This window comes from Bacillus rossius, chromosome 6 (assembly GCF_032445375.1).
Source record: "Bacillus rossius redtenbacheri isolate Brsri chromosome 6, Brsri_v3, whole genome shotgun sequence".
NCBI lineage: Eukaryota > Metazoa > Arthropoda > Insecta > Phasmatodea > Bacillidae > Bacillus > Bacillus rossius.
Window position 1 is genome coordinate 28,481,415 of NC_086334.1, and position 18,847 is coordinate 28,500,261.

Genomic DNA, 18,847 nt, shown 5'->3' on the forward strand with positions numbered 1-18,847 from the left:
TTTTGTACTGGTTTTAATGTTTTTGTTGCAAGAATATTCCTGTGTCTTACAATACTAAACGAAAAATTTTTTTTGTTGATTCATATTTTTTTTATAATGGTGTTGTTTTGATGCATCTTTTAAGTAGATCTTAAGGAAATCTATCAACTGCTATTGTTACGATCTAGTTCTATCAAGATTTTTATAGGTCGGTTACTAGACGCCAAAACCATCGTCAACTAAAAAGTTTACATATACATGACATTTTATGGACATAGTATGTTAGTTATAATATTTTTTTTCTTAATGAATATTCAGACTGTTCCTAAAATAGTGGTATATATAATATTTATTGAGTATGTTATTAGGAAAATATGGACTAAGGGGTTAGAAATGGGGATAGTTTTATGAAATACTCTATAACCACTTTACCTCCTTTATTATGAAAAATATTGTATCGTTGGAAGTTATTTTTACTTCTTAAGAGTACTGCCAAAACATTTCTTTGAAACCTTTTTTGAGGTTTTGATGCGATCAACCACTTCTGCAAGTGGTAGGGAAAAAATATGAATTGAAGGAAAAACATTGAATCTGTTCAAAGTTTTTGTAAAATTTTTAAAGATTATTTAAAACAAATTTGAATGTGACCTTTTTTTATCATTAGGGATGACAGAAAAAAAAAATTTTCTTACTATAACGAACATCAAACCCAATGCTAAATTGTTGTAAATCCTTTTAATAATACCAATATATTTTGTCCGGGAAATTTCTTTGGTAACTGCCACCATTATCATAAGGAATTGAATAAATTTGTTTGATGCTTAGTTTATGTGAGTAAATTGGTATTTTTTTTATGTGATTTTTCATTAACAACATAACACAGAAGATATCTATTTATGTTGGGCCAATGTTAGTCTCATAACCTTGTTATTCTTATCGAAAATACTCTAGAAATTCTACAAAACTGCTGTATATATTGATTAGAAAACATTATAAATATTTTGGTGTCATGAAATATGTGAAAATGTTGGTTCAATTATTTACTATTTTTGATAACATAGAGGGAATTTTCATCATAGAGTTTTGAGAATGTTCCTAAAATTTTTAGAATGTTTCAAAAGTTTCTATTATGTTCCAAAGTAAATCTGCACATAACTTGCTCTCTAATTGTCTACAATAGTTTGATACGGGGGCCGTCGTCTCTGATATTTAATAACTTAGTTTTAATGCGTGCTTGGGTTTTATGGGCGCCACCGTGCCACGTGCACGGACCTATGTGAGACTCTTTCCCAGGGTCGTGACGTCGCCCATGTGAGGCGTGATTTTAATTCCCCCCTGAAAACACCTAGCACTAATCCCTGCCCGCTCTCAGCGTCGGGCACGCTATTATCTACGCAGTGGGCTCTGAGGCGTCCCACACGCCGTCACACTCCATATGGTCACACAGATTTAAAATAATAAAATAATACGTTAAATTTACACACTTGATTTATTCGACCAGCTCTACTCACACACGTACACGATTAAAACTAAGTAAAACGCCCGCGGCACGAATCGGTTTAGGTGTTATGACCCACCACGTGGTCACATCTCAATTTACGTAATACATAGAAAAAGACTGTTACTGGTCGTAAGATAATTAATTAAATAGTCCCCCGACCGAGAGTAACTCCGAGGACTAAGAGAAAACGATTTAGAAAGAATTAAAGTTAAACAGAATTACTTAGCGGTGAAAACAAGCGGTGAGGTCCCCGGAGTGCTGAAGCGTCTGCTCTCGGTCGTTGATGGCGGAAGACTGGACTGAGCTCATGGCGCGGCTCGACTAACATGGCGTCCTCCCGCCGAAACAATTGCCGTTAAAGATACTTGTGAATTCGTGCCACGGGAAACTAAAGTAACATGACAAGAATGATTTAAAAATTATGTGACATTTTCTGAATAATGAAAAAGAATACTACGAATTACAATTATTAAGAATTACATTTAAATAATGTCTGGCTTCGGCTTTCCTTGGGAATGTCCGTAAACGCTATTATATTTTAATACATTATTTTAATTAAAAGTACGTAAAACCCTCCCGGCCGATCTGCCGTCTCGTTGCACTTGGGAAACATTAAAACAAATTGCACAATTACATTTAATTATGTTTTAGGGGTGCGGCGCACTGACTCGACAGCGCCCTCTTGCTGGGCGAACACACAAGCACGCACACGTACGCACGGGTAGGCGGGAGGTTTGAATGGAGGGTGGGTGGTGTTTGGGCGGTGGCATATTGGACTTAAAAGGGGCCACAGGCCCGGACGATGTCAAGTTAACTCTTAAATTGTTATCTAAGTATAAGTTTGTCAGTAGTATTTTGTCTAATATTACTTTTTAAATTCTTATCAGTTTTATTTTTACAACTCTGTAATTTAATATGATACTTGGGTCTTGCTTCCTTACTGACTATACCTCTGCTTATTGAGTAATTTGATGACTTGGTCTCTGCTTTGATGACTTGGTCTCTGCTTTGATGACTTGGTCACTGCAAGAATTTTTATTGTCAGTTTCTCCAGTCATCATCCACATAGATCTCTTTCTCTCTCCTATGTTACACGATGACATTCCGCATGCTTGAAGTACGGAAGAATGAGCTGTTTCTCGTTCCAGCAGTCCACTGATATGAAATGTGCACTGGATGAGAAGTATTAGACTCGGTACAGTTGGCTAAATAAAATAAGTTTTTAGTTATACTTAAACAATTTTTCTCTATATATATTTATATACACACCATATAATCCCGTCTTTATTTTGCTTCACGCATAATAGGCTTCTATTTTAGAAGAATTTTTTTTTATTAGAATGTAATAGGTATAGCTTAAATTTCACTACTTATGATTCAACTCTTTTCAATTGACATGAATAAAACTAAACAATGGACCTGTTTTAGTTTTTCTGTATTTTGAAAATGAAATGTTTTGAAGTCCATCATAGTTATTTTCTAAAAATGCTTAAAGGGTACATGCCTACCACCATTCTTGTTAATATCCTTAGTTACCAGTGCATTCATCTGTTTCTGAGCTTTAGGTCTAGACAATGCTCTAACAGTACCTATAAATCCTCCATTATCAAGCTAGTACCAACATTACAACAACCACAGTATTCTTTTTATCTTTTTCTCAAAGAAAAATTTTAGGAAGAAAACTTGCACAATCTTTATAACATTCTGTTCCTGCCTTTTTTTTTTTTTGCCTTGTGTCATTTTACGCAGGAATTTCTCAATTTAGGGTTTTCCTAAAATAAAATAAAATTGAAAATTTTAGTCTTTAAAACTCAAGTGCTGGAAGTTTTGAAATCCAACTGTTTAGCTTTTTGTTAAACTAATATTTATTTGTACTATTTCATTTACTGTACTGAAAAAGACTATATTAATAAGTTTCTTAGCAAAACTAAGATTAACAAACAAAAATTTGTCTTTAAGACATGACAATATCAGTAAACATCTGTGAATATAAAAATGTTAGTTCATATTCTTCCAAATAATGTTTTTACCATGAGGTGTATGATATGATGTGTTCCAGTTTTTCCAAGTACCTTTTTAATTAGCTACTGCAGTATTTTCCGCAAGTTAGCACACTTTAATCATCTATTCTTGAAGTAATTTTACTCAGCACTGAAAACTCTTTAATGTAGAGCAAAAAAAAACCTCATAGTTAATATATTTCATGCAAAATTACAACTATTTACCATCAGTAATATTAAATTTCAGACCAAGCTTCTGTATCAGTTGTTAACCAGACAAAAGAGTGTCCCTTGTACCAAGGATATGTTTAAATATCTTGAGTCTAACCACTATGTACAACCAGTAGTTTAATCTATACAGTTTTGTGGTGTGTAAATAAATAGTGCAGAGAGTTATTAGCCTGAAGCTGTCATCAAATGCATTCATAATTTATTTATTTTCCATTCACAAACAATTTGTTTGTGCAATAAATATTAAATACATGCCTCAAAGGTACTATAATAAAAACATATAATTTATCTGTTAGTGATATTCATTGAATTAATAGTAAAAAATTATTGAAGCTTTTAATTTTGGCTAAATGCAGTGTATAAAATTTAGTTTGATCACCACACCTAATACATTAGTTGAATTAGACCAACAATTATAAAAGTTTTACTATAAGTATTATTATAATATAAATGTATACTATTATTGCTACCAAAATATTATCACATTATAAAAATATTTCGAAATTAAAAACCAACAGTGTAAATTTGTATTTTGCTATTTTGTATCTTTGTGAGTTTCAATAGATACAAATAACAAATAAAGATGTTCTTAATACAAAGCTGTGTATAATAAAAACTGCTTATTCAGTTATTCATATTTGATCTGAGAAACATTTCCCACCAGTTTTTGTTTGTCGGAAGCAACAAATGATCTAAAGAACTAAGCATAACTAACTGAGTTATGCCATTTCCATTTGATCTTCTGGTGCATGGAGATTTGCATGTCACATTTCTCTTGAATCTTTGCCAATATCTCTTCCACTTCATCTCATTTATTATTATTATTATTATTATTATTATTATTATTATTATTTTTTTTTTACCTCGTATAATATTTGTTTTTTATTATTGTGATACACAGAAAACTGGAATATACACACCTAATACAAAAAATTATCCTTCAGTTTTTTAAAATATTAATTTAATGAATAATAAAAGATTTCAATTTTATTTTAAATGTGTAATACAGTATTAGCACAGGAAACAATCAAAATGGATGCTAATTTGGTGGGAAGTAATTATACAGTTTTGTTGTTACATATTTTGAAATTTTGGTAATTACGGTATTTTTTATTTGTCAGCTTTGGATTAATATGCAGTGTTGTTAAGTAACGAATTACAAGTAATCGGATTACTTGTAACGATTACTTTTCAAGTAATTTATACTTGTAACGAATTACATTTTAAAAATTTAATTCGTACTTGTAATCGGAATACATAAAATTAATTGTAATCGATACATTAAGGTAATCGATACTTTATATTTACTTACCGTTACTTTTATTCTCGGAACGTATAATGAATACAATTAAGAACTTTTGTATTAGTAAAGTTTATAATTTTACGCTTGTAGTGCTACGATCGTATGCACAACATCTATGATCAAAAATGAAGAGCCAAAGTGACTTGCAGTGTCTCCAAAATTACCCTATCCTAAAATCTGTATTTTTAATTTAACACATCGCTGCCGTCAAGTGCTCCCGTTGAGCGTATTTTTAGTGTTGGTAATGATGTTTTTGCCATCAAGAGAGGAAATCTATCTGATGAGAACTTTAAAATGCAATTGTTTTGTAAGGTCAATTCCAAAATTTAAAGAGTGTTACTTTTATTACAGGTAGCTACTTGTAGAAGTCTTTTATGTTATTCAAGCAAGTTTGTCATCAAATATTATTCATTTAATTAAAGATAATAAATTTAATCATTACATGAAATCATTTTTTAACAAAACATATATGTATGTTTATTAATGTAACAAAGTGTAAAAAATTGAATCGTAGTTCATTTTTAAAATGGTAGCGGAAAGTAATTGTAATTGTAATTGTAATTTTACTGATTACTTCTATGTAAACTAATTTTTACTTGTAATTAGTTACATTTTCACCACAGTAATTGTAATTGAGCCCAATTACTTTTTCCGAGTACTTTTAACAACACTGTTAATATATAATAAATAATATAAAAATAAACTGTTTCAGCCTAGCAGCTTATTTATACAAACATGATCACTATCTACACATTATTAAAGAGTTAAAGGCAAAAGCAAAACCATTCTTTATTACTCCCTAAACTGTAAATAGCTTCTTATTTTTTTATTATTTTTAACATTAATGAGCCTATAAGATTATGTTTCAGTCGATCATACTTTAAAAAAATATTCAAATAAGAAAAATTTTCTGTCCATTACAAAGAAGACTTTTTCTATATAAAATAAAGGACAGTTCTGTAACATAAATAAGTAAAACTTACTAATGTAATACATACACAGAATTTTCCCAAAAATAATGTGATTAATTTACCAAAATTGTTACAACTGTAAGTGTGGGTTGTATTATCATAAACTTTTATCTTGCAATAAGAACATCTTAATTAAAAAAATAAAAAAACATGCTTTGCTTCGTTAATAGCATCAATTAACCCACTTTAGACCGCTGTTAATTACTGCCACCAAAACTCTGCTTAGATAAAACAAATTACACTATCTTCCTGACAATGCATCACTTAAGTACATTTTTTTTAAGGCTTCCTGAACCTCCTTGATTGATAAGGGTGAGGTGAAGGTTCTAGATCACTTGACAGATGAAACAGGATAAAAAGTTAGATTGCCACTGCTAGCCAAGGCGCACTCCAATTTTTCATCCACTCAGGTGACCACCATGCTAGCCTTGCCTTCCCAGGCAACCACTGTTTACCAGCAGAATTCTATGCTTAATGCATGGCTATTAAACTATGAGTTTAAAACTCATTAATTATATTTTCTTTCTGCATTTGAAATCATAAAAAATTACCATTGAAAATAACTCTTCTGAGGAAAGAAGAACCACAAAAGCTCTACTATATATTATATAAATTTACAAAGTTTTTAATTTTTAATATCTGTTTGTTTTAATTTTAATTTTGAATCTAAACTATTTTCTTATAAACATTCATCAAAAAAATTAGGGATGATCAATTCTGTTATAAATATAAAATTAATTAATTACTGTTAACGATAAAATTATGTGTAATACTTATTAAATATTTCATAATATTATTAAAATTATTTTCTCCCTCTTCAGTGCAACAACTTCCTCAAGAAAGACCCACACCTTGCATTCCATCACCCTGTGGAGCTAATGCAGTGTGCAGAGAACAGAATGGAGCAGGTTCATGCACATGCCAGCAAGACTATGTTGGCAACCCTTACGAGGGCTGTCGACCGGAGTGTGTTCTGAACACGGACTGTGCTTCCAACATGGCCTGCATCAGAAACAAATGTCAGGACCCGTGCCCAGGAACATGTGGTCAGAATGCAGACTGTCAGGTGGTGAACCATCTGCCTTCTTGCACGTGTCGTCCAGGCTACACAGGGGATCCATTCCGATACTGCAACATTCAGGCTGTGGAACGTAAGCAACACTCACGTATTCATAGCATGGAGTATCTTATTAAAGTAGTTGTCCTCTTGTACTCACAGTTGTTCTGTGTGTTGTTCAGCCGTTGTAGCAGAACCCGGCGATCCTTGCAGTCCGTCTCCGTGTGGACCCAACAGTCAGTGTCGAGAAGTGAATGGACAGGCAGTGTGCTCATGCCTGCCAACATACATCGGCAGTCCACCGGGCTGTCGGCCAGAGTGCGTTGTGAGCTCGGAGTGTCCACAGAACAGAGCGTGTGTCAACCAGAAGTGTGTGGATCCTTGCCCAGGAACATGTGGCTTGAATACTCGCTGCGAAGTGATCAACCACAGTCCAATATGTAGTTGCAGACAGGGTTTTACAGGAGATCCATTCTTGAGATGCTATCCCATACCACGTAAGGATTTTATTATTAAAATAGATATAACTTTTTTTCTCAGTTTTAGTAAGTTTGAAAGATTCTTTACAAATTTTATGCATTTTTGCAGCACCACCACCAGTTCAGCCGGCCACTCCTGTGGTGAGGGACCCGTGTGTGCCATCTCCATGTGGACCAAACTCCCAGTGCAGAGATATTGGAGGAGGGCCTTCATGCTCCTGTCTACCTAACTACATGGGCAGTCCTCCCAACTGTCGACCAGAGTGTGTCATTTCCTCGGAGTGCCCCAGCAACAAGGCTTGCATGAGAGAGAAGTGTCGAGATCCATGCCCAGGATCTTGTGGCGCAGGGGCCCAGTGCAATGTCATCAACCACACTCCGGTGTGCACATGTCCTGCAGGATACACAGGAGACCCGTTCACCAACTGCTATCCCAAACCACCACCACGTAAGCATTGTCTTATTCATAATATATACTTTACTGGCAGTTCAATGACAAAGTTAGTCAGCACCTAAGTTTTTCGATCTCTCTTTCAGCTGCAGAGGCGCCCCCCAGCGACCCTTGCAATCCATCACCCTGCGGCTCAAATGCACAATGTGCAGATGGTGTTTGCACGTGTCTGCCTGAGTACCAAGGAGATCCGTACTCTGGCTGCCGACCTGAATGCGTTCTCAGCACCGAGTGTCCCAGAGACAAGGCCTGCATTCGAAACAAGTGTTCTGATCCTTGTCCAGGAACATGTGGCCAAGATGCCATTTGCGATGTTGTGAACCACGTTCCAATGTGCAGCTGTCCTCAAGGAAAATCTGGGAATCCTTTTGTTCAGTGTAGGCCAGTGCAAGGTATGTAATACTATTCTGAGTAATTGCATGTAACATATACTGTTTCTGCTTTCTTATGAGTGTGAGAATTCTACCCTTTGCATTATCTTTGCAGCTCCGGTTGTTGTGAATCCTTGCAATCCATCGCCTTGTGGACCGAACAGCCAGTGTCGGGAGATAAACGGCCAGGCAGTGTGCTCTTGCGTGCCGGGCTACATTGGAAGTCCACCAGCATGTCGACCAGAATGTGTTGTGAACTCTGACTGCAACTTGAACGAGGCTTGTTCGAACCAGAAGTGCAGGGACCCTTGTCCTGGAACTTGTGGTGTTGGTGCTCGCTGCCAGGTCATCAACCACAATCCAATCTGCAGCTGCCCACCTCGCTACTCTGGAGACCCATTCCTCAGATGCACACCAATACGTAAGAGCTGCTTGTATCCATTAATGGTTGGTACTTAGAGTTGTTGGTGTTGCGTGTCAGTTGGTCCTCACTGTTTGGTGTGTTTGTTTGGTTGTTGAAGCGGACACCCCTCCGCCACCACCTGTGAATCCATGCCAGCCTTCTCCGTGTGGCCCTAATGCTCAGTGCCAGGTAGCAGGGGATAGCCCTTCGTGCTCGTGTTTGCCGGAGTATAAGGGCTCTCCACCGAACTGCAGGCCTGAGTGTGCCAGCAACAGCGAGTGTGCCAGCCACCTGGCATGTATCAACCAGAAGTGTCGAGATCCTTGTCCAGGACTGTGTGGAGCAAATGCAGAGTGCAGGGTGGTTAGCCACACTCCGACTTGTGTGTGTGCTATTGGCTACACTGGAGATCCATTTACAACTTGTGCCCTGCAACAATGTAAGAAGTGTTTTTTAATTTTGTAAATAAATAGAATTATATAAATAATTTTTATATTAAAATATTATTTGAATTTCAAGTTTGCTACTTATTTGAAATTTAGCATGGTTTAACTTTAAACTCATGTGTTGTATATATTAGGTACACTCATTAGTAATTTTTTTCTTTTTAAATCTTGGGTTAATGAATTAAAAGATATACTTATAATACAATTTGATGTGAAACTATAATTTAATATATTTTTCTTTGTTGTCATGTTAATTAGTGCTTATTTATTATAATATTATAAACATCAGTTTATACCATTGTGTTTTTGGTTACCATTTCTATTAGCTTGGAATTTGAATTTTTTAAATGTCTTTAATGGTCATATACCTACCTTTTATAACTTATCTCATGCATTTAATTGATTAATAAATATTTAATAGGTTATGTAACTTATTGTAGCTTAAATTGTTGAATTTCAAGTTAGGTATGAATTTGTGTTATAGATCATAAAAAATATTTGTGCAGCGAGTATGTTATGTCGTAAATTTTTCTAGTCATTTTATAATAGCTTCTTTCAAAATAACTTTTTTTTTGTTTGAAAATTAAAAAAAAAATATCTAAGTTGATGTATTGTAGAGAATTAATTAATAATATTTGTTTAGATTCAAATAGTAACTATAAAAAAACCAGCTTTTTGCAAAAAAAAATAATAATTAAGAAGTGCTGTTTGGTTTAAATTTGAGATTATTTTATGTTATTTGTTCGATAGTAGAAACTTGAATTTCCTTTATATACTTTTCATTTCTCAATCATTATATTACAAAATTATTTGAAATACATTGCACTTACCACACATTACTTAGATAGAATTACAAATATTTTCTTTTCCACACAATCTGTAAACTAAGCACATAACCTGTCTGGTTTTTATCTTTTTACTGACAACAAAGGGTACAACTGTAGGAAACAGCAAATTTTAATTTTTTTACATTCTACTCAAAAAAACTATCCTCAGACCAAGCCTTTAATGTAATTTGGTTTTTGTACTATGTCTTCTGCTTATTTACCACCCCAGGTTACATTAAGGGAATATCTGTAAAGTTCACTGTTTAGAATATTAATTGGTTTTCTAAATCCACGAAAGATGAATAGAGAGAATCATTACTTAATCGTCCATTGATTGATAAACTACCTTTCATTTTAACCTCTTTTCAAAGTGTGCATATGAAAGTGATGCTCTGTCAATGCCTAGCGCATTTGTGAAGTTTTCATATTTAACTGCCATATTGGCAGTCCTTGGCCAACCCAGCCCCCTTCAGCCAATTCTGTGCATACACTTTCACTTTTGTCTTACCTATGGCATTCATATCTAAATTAACATAATTTTTATAGTGTATTTTGTTCAAATAGTAATTTTCTGTTAATAGTTGTTTATGAATTTGTTGGATTTGAGGGTATGTTTACGATAATAGTGTTCATCGGTTGGTTTTTTATTTACTTTGGGGTAGTTAACTCGTTGAAGAATATTGGGGCAACTCTTAGCTGCACAACATTTTAATAAAATGAGTATAAGTAAAAAATAATCAAAACTAAATGGTAATTAATGGATTTTGAATGTACATTATAAAAATGTTCTTAAATTCTGTTATTGTACTTTAATGAGGCTTGATCTCCAACCATTGGTTCTGGCTTCACTGTAGATGTGCATTGTGCATGATGTGGTAGTCTATTTTGGCTGCTAGTTAGTACAGTACAGTGGCTATCAAGTAACATATGACACAAGTGGGTGGGAATGGCTAATTTGGGCCATGTGATTTGGCAGGGGCTTGTGAATTTCAGAACACACCTATACTCTGATTGCTTGTACCTATGTTGGTAGGTACTGTAACAGTTTGTTCTGTGGCACTTGCAGGCATGGCATAATTAAATGTAAATATAAAGGGTCATACCCTGACCAGGGGGCACGTAGAGTTTCAAACGGAAAGGTTTAAGTAAAAATAAGACAAGCAGAATTTTTATGGCAGTCATAGCATGGCCATCATGATTGAAGAAAGACTATATGAACAAAATGGTTTTGACCATCAGGAGTTTGGTTGCGTAGTAGCAGGTGTGTTCAGATGTAGAGAACTAAATATGGCCGTTAGAGATATGACCAGGCTTACAGCAACTTTGAGAATGAACAATGACTAAACATATGACAGCCAAAATGCTCATGTCAATTAATTTAATATTGTAGACATCACCCATTTATGGACATCTACATACTTGTTTTTGAAGTATTTTTAAGAGCCTCGTATCACAACACTTAAAGGGTTATTTTACAATAATGAATTTAGTGAACAACAAATTATAAAAAATTTCAAATATATTTATAAAATAATTATTCAGCAATAACTACTTAAATACATAAATTTGAAAAAAAAAAATTATATTATATTTACAAAAGGGTTTACGAATAATTATGGAGTACTTGAAAATTTAAAAGGGTACTAAAATATATTTATTCCATTTCAGTACAACTACCTCAAGAAAGACCCACACCGTGCATTCCATCCCCGTGTGGAGCTAATGCAGTGTGCAGGGAACATAATGGAGCAGGTTCATGCACATGCCAGCAGGACTATGTTGGCAACCCTTATGAGGGCTGTCGACCAGAGTGTGTTCTGAACACGGACTGTGCTTCCAACAAGGCATGCATCAATAACAAATGTCAGGACCCGTGCCCAGGAACATGTGGTCAGAATGCAGACTGTCAGGTGGTGAACCATCTGCCTTCTTGCACGTGTCGTCCAGGCTACACAGGGGATCCATTCCGATACTGCAACGTTCAGGCTGTGGAACGTAAGCAACACTCACATATTCATAGCATGGAGTATCTTATTAAAGTAGTTGTCCTCGTGTACTCACAGTTGTTCTGTGTGTTGTTCAGCCGTTGTAGCAGAACCTGGAGATCCTTGCAGTCCATCTCCTTGTGGACCCAACAGTCAGTGTCGAGAAGTGAATGGACAGGCAGTGTGCTCATGCCTGCCAACATACATCGGCAGTCCGCCGGGCTGTCGGCCAGAGTGCGTTGTGAGCTCGGAGTGTCCACAGAACAGAGCGTGTGTCAACCAGAAGTGTGTGGATCCTTGCCCAGGAACATGTGGTTTGAATACTCGCTGCGAAGTGATCAACCACAGTCCTATCTGCAGCTGTAAACAAGGATTCATTGGAGATCCATTCTTGAGATGCTATCCTATACCACGTAAGCTACCATGTCAATATATTACTTTAATTAATATTATACTTTAGTAACCATAAGTATTAATAAACAAATTATTTTGTTTTTCTGTAGCACCCACGCCAGTTAAACCATCCACTCCTGTGGTGAGAGACCCGTGTGTGCCTTCTCCATGTGGACCAAACTCCCAGTGCAGAGATATTGGAGGAGGGCCTTCATGCTCCTGTCTACCTAACTACATGGGCAGTCCTCCCAACTGTCGACCAGAGTGTGTCATTTCCTCGGAGTGCCCCAGCAACAAGGCTTGCATGAGAGAGAAGTGTCGAGATCCATGCCCAGGATCTTGTGGCGCAGGGGCCCAGTGCAATGTCATCAACCACACTCCGGTGTGCACATGTCCTGCAGGATACACAGGAGACCCGTTCACCAACTGCTATCCCAAACCACCACCACGTAAGCATTGTCTTATTCATAATACAGTATATACTTTACTGGCAGTTGAATGACAAAGTTAGTCAGCACCTAAGTTTTTCGATCTCTCTTTCAGCTGTCGAGGCGCCCCCCAGCGACCCTTGCAATCCATCACCCTGCGGCTCAAATGCACAATGTGCAGATGGTGTTTGCACGTGTCTGTCTGAGTACCAAGGAGATCCGTACTCTGGCTGCCGACCTGAATGCGTTCTCAGCACCGAGTGTCCCAGAGACAAGGCCTGCATTCGAAACAAGTGTTCTGATCCTTGTCCAGGAACATGTGGCCAAGATGCCATTTGCGATGTTGTGAACCACGTTCCAATGTGCAGCTGTCCTCAAGGAAAATCTGGGAATCCTTTTGTTCAGTGTAGGCCAGTTCAAGGTATGTAATACTTTTCTGAGTAATTTCATGTAACATATACTGTTTCTGCTTTCTTATGAGTTAGAGAATTCTACCTTATGTATTATCTTTGCAGCTCCGGTTATAGTGAATCCATGCAATCCATCACCTTGTGGACCGAACAGCCAGTGTCGGGAGATAAACGGCCAGGCAGTGTGCTCTTGCGTGCCGGGCTACATTGGAAGTCCACCAGCATGTCGACCAGAATGTGTTGTGAACTCTGACTGCAACTTGAACGAGGCTTGTTCGAACCAGAAGTGCAGGGACCCTTGTCCTGGAACTTGTGGTGTTGGTGCTCGCTGCCAGGTCATCAACCACAATCCAATCTGCAGCTGCCCACCTCGCTACTCTGGAGACCCATTCCTCAGATGCACACCAATACGTAAGAGCTGCTTGTATTTAGTAATGGTTGGTACTTACAGTTGTTGGTGTTGCGTGTCAGTTGGTCCTCACTGTTTGGTGTGTTTGTTTGGTTGTTGAAGCGGACACCCCTCCGCCGCCACCTGTGAATCCATGCCAGCCTTCTCCGTGTGGCCCTAATGCTCAGTGCCAGGTAGCAGGGGATAGCCCTTCGTGCTCGTGTTTGCCGGAGTATAAGGGCTCTCCACCGAACTGCAGGCCTGAGTGTGCCAGCAACAGCGAGTGTGCCAGCCACCTGGCGTGTATCAACCAGAAGTGTCGAGATCCTTGTCCAGGACTGTGTGGAGCAAATGCAGAGTGCAGGGTGGTTAGCCACACTCCGACTTGTGTGTGTGCTATTGGCTATACTGGAGATCCATTCACATCTTGCGCCCTGCAGCAGTGTAAGTATATAAATATTAATATTCTTTTTTAATTTTTTTTGTTTTAAATACTTTTAGGTCAATTTATTTAGATTTTATATAGATAATGCTTTTTATAATAAGTGTTATTATAAAATCATCTATGATTAGTTATAAAGGTTTCCAAGAGACAAGAAGAATTACAATATCCTACGTGACAAATGATTGTAATATAATTATTTATTTTGTTATTGTTTCTAAAGTAATGTCTTGTGTGTTTGTTGTTTTTCCCTATTGATTTAAAAGTACTGAGATAATAAATTTTATATTTCTATTAAATTTTGGAATGATATTACTTTTAGAAAATCTGCTATCTCATTCTCCATTTTACATAATGAATAACATTTTAAAAATTGATGCTGTTTTTTGAATTAGTAAAATATTTGTATTTTTTTTAAATTAATAATGTTTTTTTTATTTAATTTTTAAAAAATATTGGTATTATAACATAGTGTTTACTCATTTATCATTGATATTCTAAACCTAAGGTGTTTACGAATTACATTATATATGAAAAATATTAACATTTTTTATTTTATGAAATTATTTTTTTTTTTAATTGAAATGTCTTGTTATGATATAATAATTATGATGATGATGATATTGATGATTATGATGGTAATATCAGAGTGTATTTTGTTAATTTCTAATCTAGGTACTATAATAGTTTTCGATACAAGTGACTTAATCAAAGATTATTGTAATATTCTCAGTTCGTAAAAATTTGGATGGATTAGGGACTAAGCCGATGACCAAGTAAATCTTGGCCATAGCAGAACTTTTCCTAACCATATGTCATGCATTTAAAGATACAGAGAGAACTAGATCTTGTTTGAATATAATGAAATATTTTGGCTTCTAATTTGTTGTCAGTACTTGAGTTTCATTTCTAAAGTGAAAATTAGCCACAAATATGAATTATCACACAAAACTTTAACTTTTTGGGACATAAGGTTGCAGATACACAAAAATAGTTAATACTAATAATAGAAAAGCAAAACAAGGATGATTATGGAAAAATAACTATTCTCTTGTGACATACCAAAGATGGACAGATATCACACAATACATACACAAGAATGAAAACATTCCGAAGACTTTAAATTTTCAGCACATTTCTACGGTGGCATCACTGTTACCAACACATATCTAGAGCAATATAGCAGGAGCAACCATCACTACTTGGTGTCATGGTAGAGAATTCCTTGAACAAACAGGCAAGAAGAGAAAAATTACCAAAATAAATTATTATCAAAATTGTTATATCTCCTACTAGAATACACAAATGCACTAGGAGAAAAAGGTTATATTGGGCAATTTTTTTTATAAGAAATCAATGGAAGAGCCAAGGTAAAACTGCAAGTAACTGCTTACAATCACCTAAACATCACACAAGGTGGTGTCCGAATTCACCTGAAGTATATACTTATATGCAAGTAAACAAATTTTTGTACTTCTCACCTACTTTTAGTTAAAAAAAAAAAAAAAAAAGCCATTTTGGAGAAAGGTTTTGTAGGTTATATTATTTTTAAAATTTTAGTAACTTAAGATTTCTAAAATAATTCTCACCTTATCTTTGACTGGTATTAATAAACAGAATAAAAACATAAATATTTAAACATGTTTATAAGGAAGTTTCAACAAATACATGCATATACAGATATCTACGAAACAAAGTTAGCATTACAAAGTAAATTGCTGTAACTACACATGGCATAATAAAGTGTTGAAAACTACAAATCACAATACAACATTGTTTTTACAATAAAATTTATTTGTTGAAAAAGATAATGTAAACAACATGTTTACCTGGCTATTACCATTTGAAGAGGTCAAACATTGAACCTGTCCAGATTCGTCAGATATGCCACAAGAGCAAATGAAATACACAAGGATGTAATTACTACATAAGGACATAGGTACACAACTACATACTAACTCCAATTTGAATTAAAAATTGCTGCTGAGACCAAACAAAAAGAGAGAAAAAACAGTGCTGGAGCTAGAAACTGTGAAAATAAGATTAAAGTTTTGATTACTTTTTGAAAAGTTTTTTATTTTTGAATACTAATTTTATTCATATTTGATAGACTTTTTAATATTAAGATATCATATTATGTCTCATTTAAAACCCTCTTTTGTAATTATTGCTGGTTTTGCTTGTACTACCTTACCTACATATTTGTGTTACTTACTGTTGTTGAAAAACAATATATTATGTCTTTCACTTCTTGCAATTTAAAAAAAATTGTTTTTAAACTTCTTTTCGTTGTGTTTCACATACAGTGGCAGCAGTTTTATACAAATATTTTGGTCATTGGTTATTTTGAATTTTTTAAATGTTTGCAATCTTACATGCATACTGTCTAATAAACATAATAATAAATCTGACTTCTAGACTATATTGTGGAATATTGTGTAGTTTTTATGTTCTGTTTTTTTATTATCATTGTATGGAATTACCGTTTATTATATTTCAACATTGTTGATTTCAACAAAAAATTACAGATAAGAAAACTCTATCAAACATTTCTTACAAGGAATTGGTTACACACACACACATAAATATTGTTTATGAACACTGTGGGAGCTGGTGTCATTGTCGATTGGCAGCTAAAGACTAATTACCAAACAGTTCATAGTTCCGGCCATGCAATACTTTTATCAACAAACAGCAGCAATATTTAACATTTACTGTGGAATTTAAAAAAAGTGATAAAATAAGTAACTAATTAATATTTCATAATTTTAAATTTAACTAAAAAAAACTCATAATACTAACATTTCCCTACAGCTTATGCATACAGTACATAACAGAACAAGTAATTAAATTTAGAAATCTAGAACATAAGCTCATAAATTTTCTTGAAATCTAAAAAAAATCAATTGCAAATTCCTGCATGGCATGGTGAACCAACGTTAAAGTAAAAAAACAACAATAATAATAACATATTTTTAATATTTTTATTTAAATAACTCAGGAAGAATATACAGAAACAATAGTATTATTTTGTCTTTATTAAACCGATTATAAATTCAAATATAAAAAAAATTGAGTAGCTTTTAGGCAGATATAATTCTCAATTTTATGTAAAAGCATTATAGTAATATTTAGATTAATACCATTTCAGTGCAGCAACTTCCTCAAGAAAGACCCACTCCATGCATTCCATCACCGTGTGGAGCTAATGCAGTGTGCAGGGAACAGAATGGAGCAGGTTCATGCACATGCCAGCAAGACTATGTTGGCAACCCTTACGAGGGCTGTCGACCGGAGTGTGTTCTGAACACGGACTGTGCTTCCAACAAGGCATGCATCAGAAACAAATGTCAGGACCCATGCCCAGGAACATGTGGTCAGAATGCAGACTGTCAGGTGGTGAACCATCTGCCTTCTTGCACGTGTCGTCCAGGCTACACAGGGGATCCATTCCGATACTGCAACGTTCAGGCTGTGGAACGTAAGCAACACTCACGTATTCATAGCATGGAGTATCTTATTCAAGTAGTTGTCCTCGTGTACTCACAGTTGTTCTGTGTGTTGTTCAGCCGTTGTAGCAGAACCTGGAGATCCTTGCAGTCCGTCTCCTTGTGGACCCAACAGTCAGTGTCGAGAAGTGAATGGACAGGCAGTGTGCTCATGCCTGCCAACATACATCGGCAGTCCGCCGGGCTGTCGGCCAGAGTGCGTTGTGAGCTCGGAGTGTCCACAGAACAGAGCGTGTGTCAACCAGAAGTGTGTGGATCCTTGCCCAGGAACATGTGGTTTGAATACTCGCTGCGAAGTGATCAACCACAGTCCAATATGTAGCTGCCGACATGGTTTTTCAGGAGATCCATTCTTGAGATGCTATCCCATACCACGTAAGGATTATTTCAAATAAATTAGTCATGGTTTTTAACTAAACTTAGTCAAAGATAAAAAAATTGTTTCCCTATATTATGTATTTTTAGCACCTCCGCCAGTTCAGCCATCCACTCCTGTGGTGAGGGACCCGTGTGTGCCTTCTCCATGTGGACCAAACTCCCAGTGCAGAGATATTGGAGGAGGGCCTTCATGCTCCTGTCTACCTAACTACATGGGCAGTCCTCCCAACTGTCGACCAGAGTGTGTCATTTCCTCGGAGTGCCCCAGCAACAAGGCTTGCATGAGAGAGAAGTGTCGAGATCCATGCCCAGGATCTTGTGGCGCAGGGGCCCAGTGCAATGTCATCAACCACACTCCGGTGTGCACATGCCCTGCAGAATACACAGGCGACCCATTCACAAACTGCTATCCCAAACCACCACCACGTAAGCATTGTAGTATTCATCCTTGGTTTTTACATTGATGAGGTTTTATTTCAAAGTGAGTCAGCACCTAAGTTTTTTGATCTCTCTTTCAGCTGCAGAGGCGCCCCCCAGCGACCCTTGCAATCCATCTCCCTGCGGCTCAAATGCACAATGTGCAGATGGTGTTTGCAAGTGTCTGCCTGAGTACCAAGGAGATCCGTACTCTGGCTGCCGACCTGAATGCGTTCTCAGCACCGAGTGTCCCAGAGACAAGGCCTGCATTCGAAACAAGTGTTCTGATCCTTGTCCAGGAACATGTGGCCAAGATGCCATTTGCGATGTTGTGAACCACGTTCCAATGTGCAGCTGTCCTCAAGGAAAATCTGGAAATCCTTTTGTTCAGTGTAGGCCAGTTCAAGGTATGTAATACTATTCTGAGTAATTGCATGTAACATATACTGTTTCTGCTTTCTTATGAGTGTGAGAATTC

The 18,847-nt window shown here is 36.0% G+C and overlaps 1 protein-coding gene across 1 annotated transcript in view; it reads left to right on the forward strand.

The window, feature by feature from the left end:
• LOC134532937 (uncharacterized) overlaps nt 1-18,847 on the forward strand; it is a 429,205-nt gene that overhangs the window by 306,685 nt on the left and 103,673 nt on the right. Inside the window, exons 114-129 of the mRNA XM_063370011.1 lie at nt 6,807-7,136; nt 7,225-7,539; nt 7,631-7,969; nt 8,059-8,364; nt 8,459-8,764; nt 8,865-9,185; nt 11,688-12,014; nt 12,103-12,417; nt 12,508-12,846; nt 12,941-13,246; nt 13,341-13,646; nt 13,747-14,067; nt 17,217-17,546; nt 17,635-17,949; nt 18,040-18,378; nt 18,471-18,776. Of these exons, the coding sequence (XP_063226081.1) occupies nt 6,807-7,136; nt 7,225-7,539; nt 7,631-7,969; nt 8,059-8,364; nt 8,459-8,764; nt 8,865-9,185; nt 11,688-12,014; nt 12,103-12,417; nt 12,508-12,846; nt 12,941-13,246; nt 13,341-13,646; nt 13,747-14,067; nt 17,217-17,546; nt 17,635-17,949; nt 18,040-18,378; nt 18,471-18,776 (5,121 nt within the window). The remainder of the gene's footprint in view (nt 1-6,806; nt 7,137-7,224; nt 7,540-7,630; nt 7,970-8,058; nt 8,365-8,458; nt 8,765-8,864; nt 9,186-11,687; nt 12,015-12,102; nt 12,418-12,507; nt 12,847-12,940; nt 13,247-13,340; nt 13,647-13,746; nt 14,068-17,216; nt 17,547-17,634; nt 17,950-18,039; nt 18,379-18,470; nt 18,777-18,847) is intronic.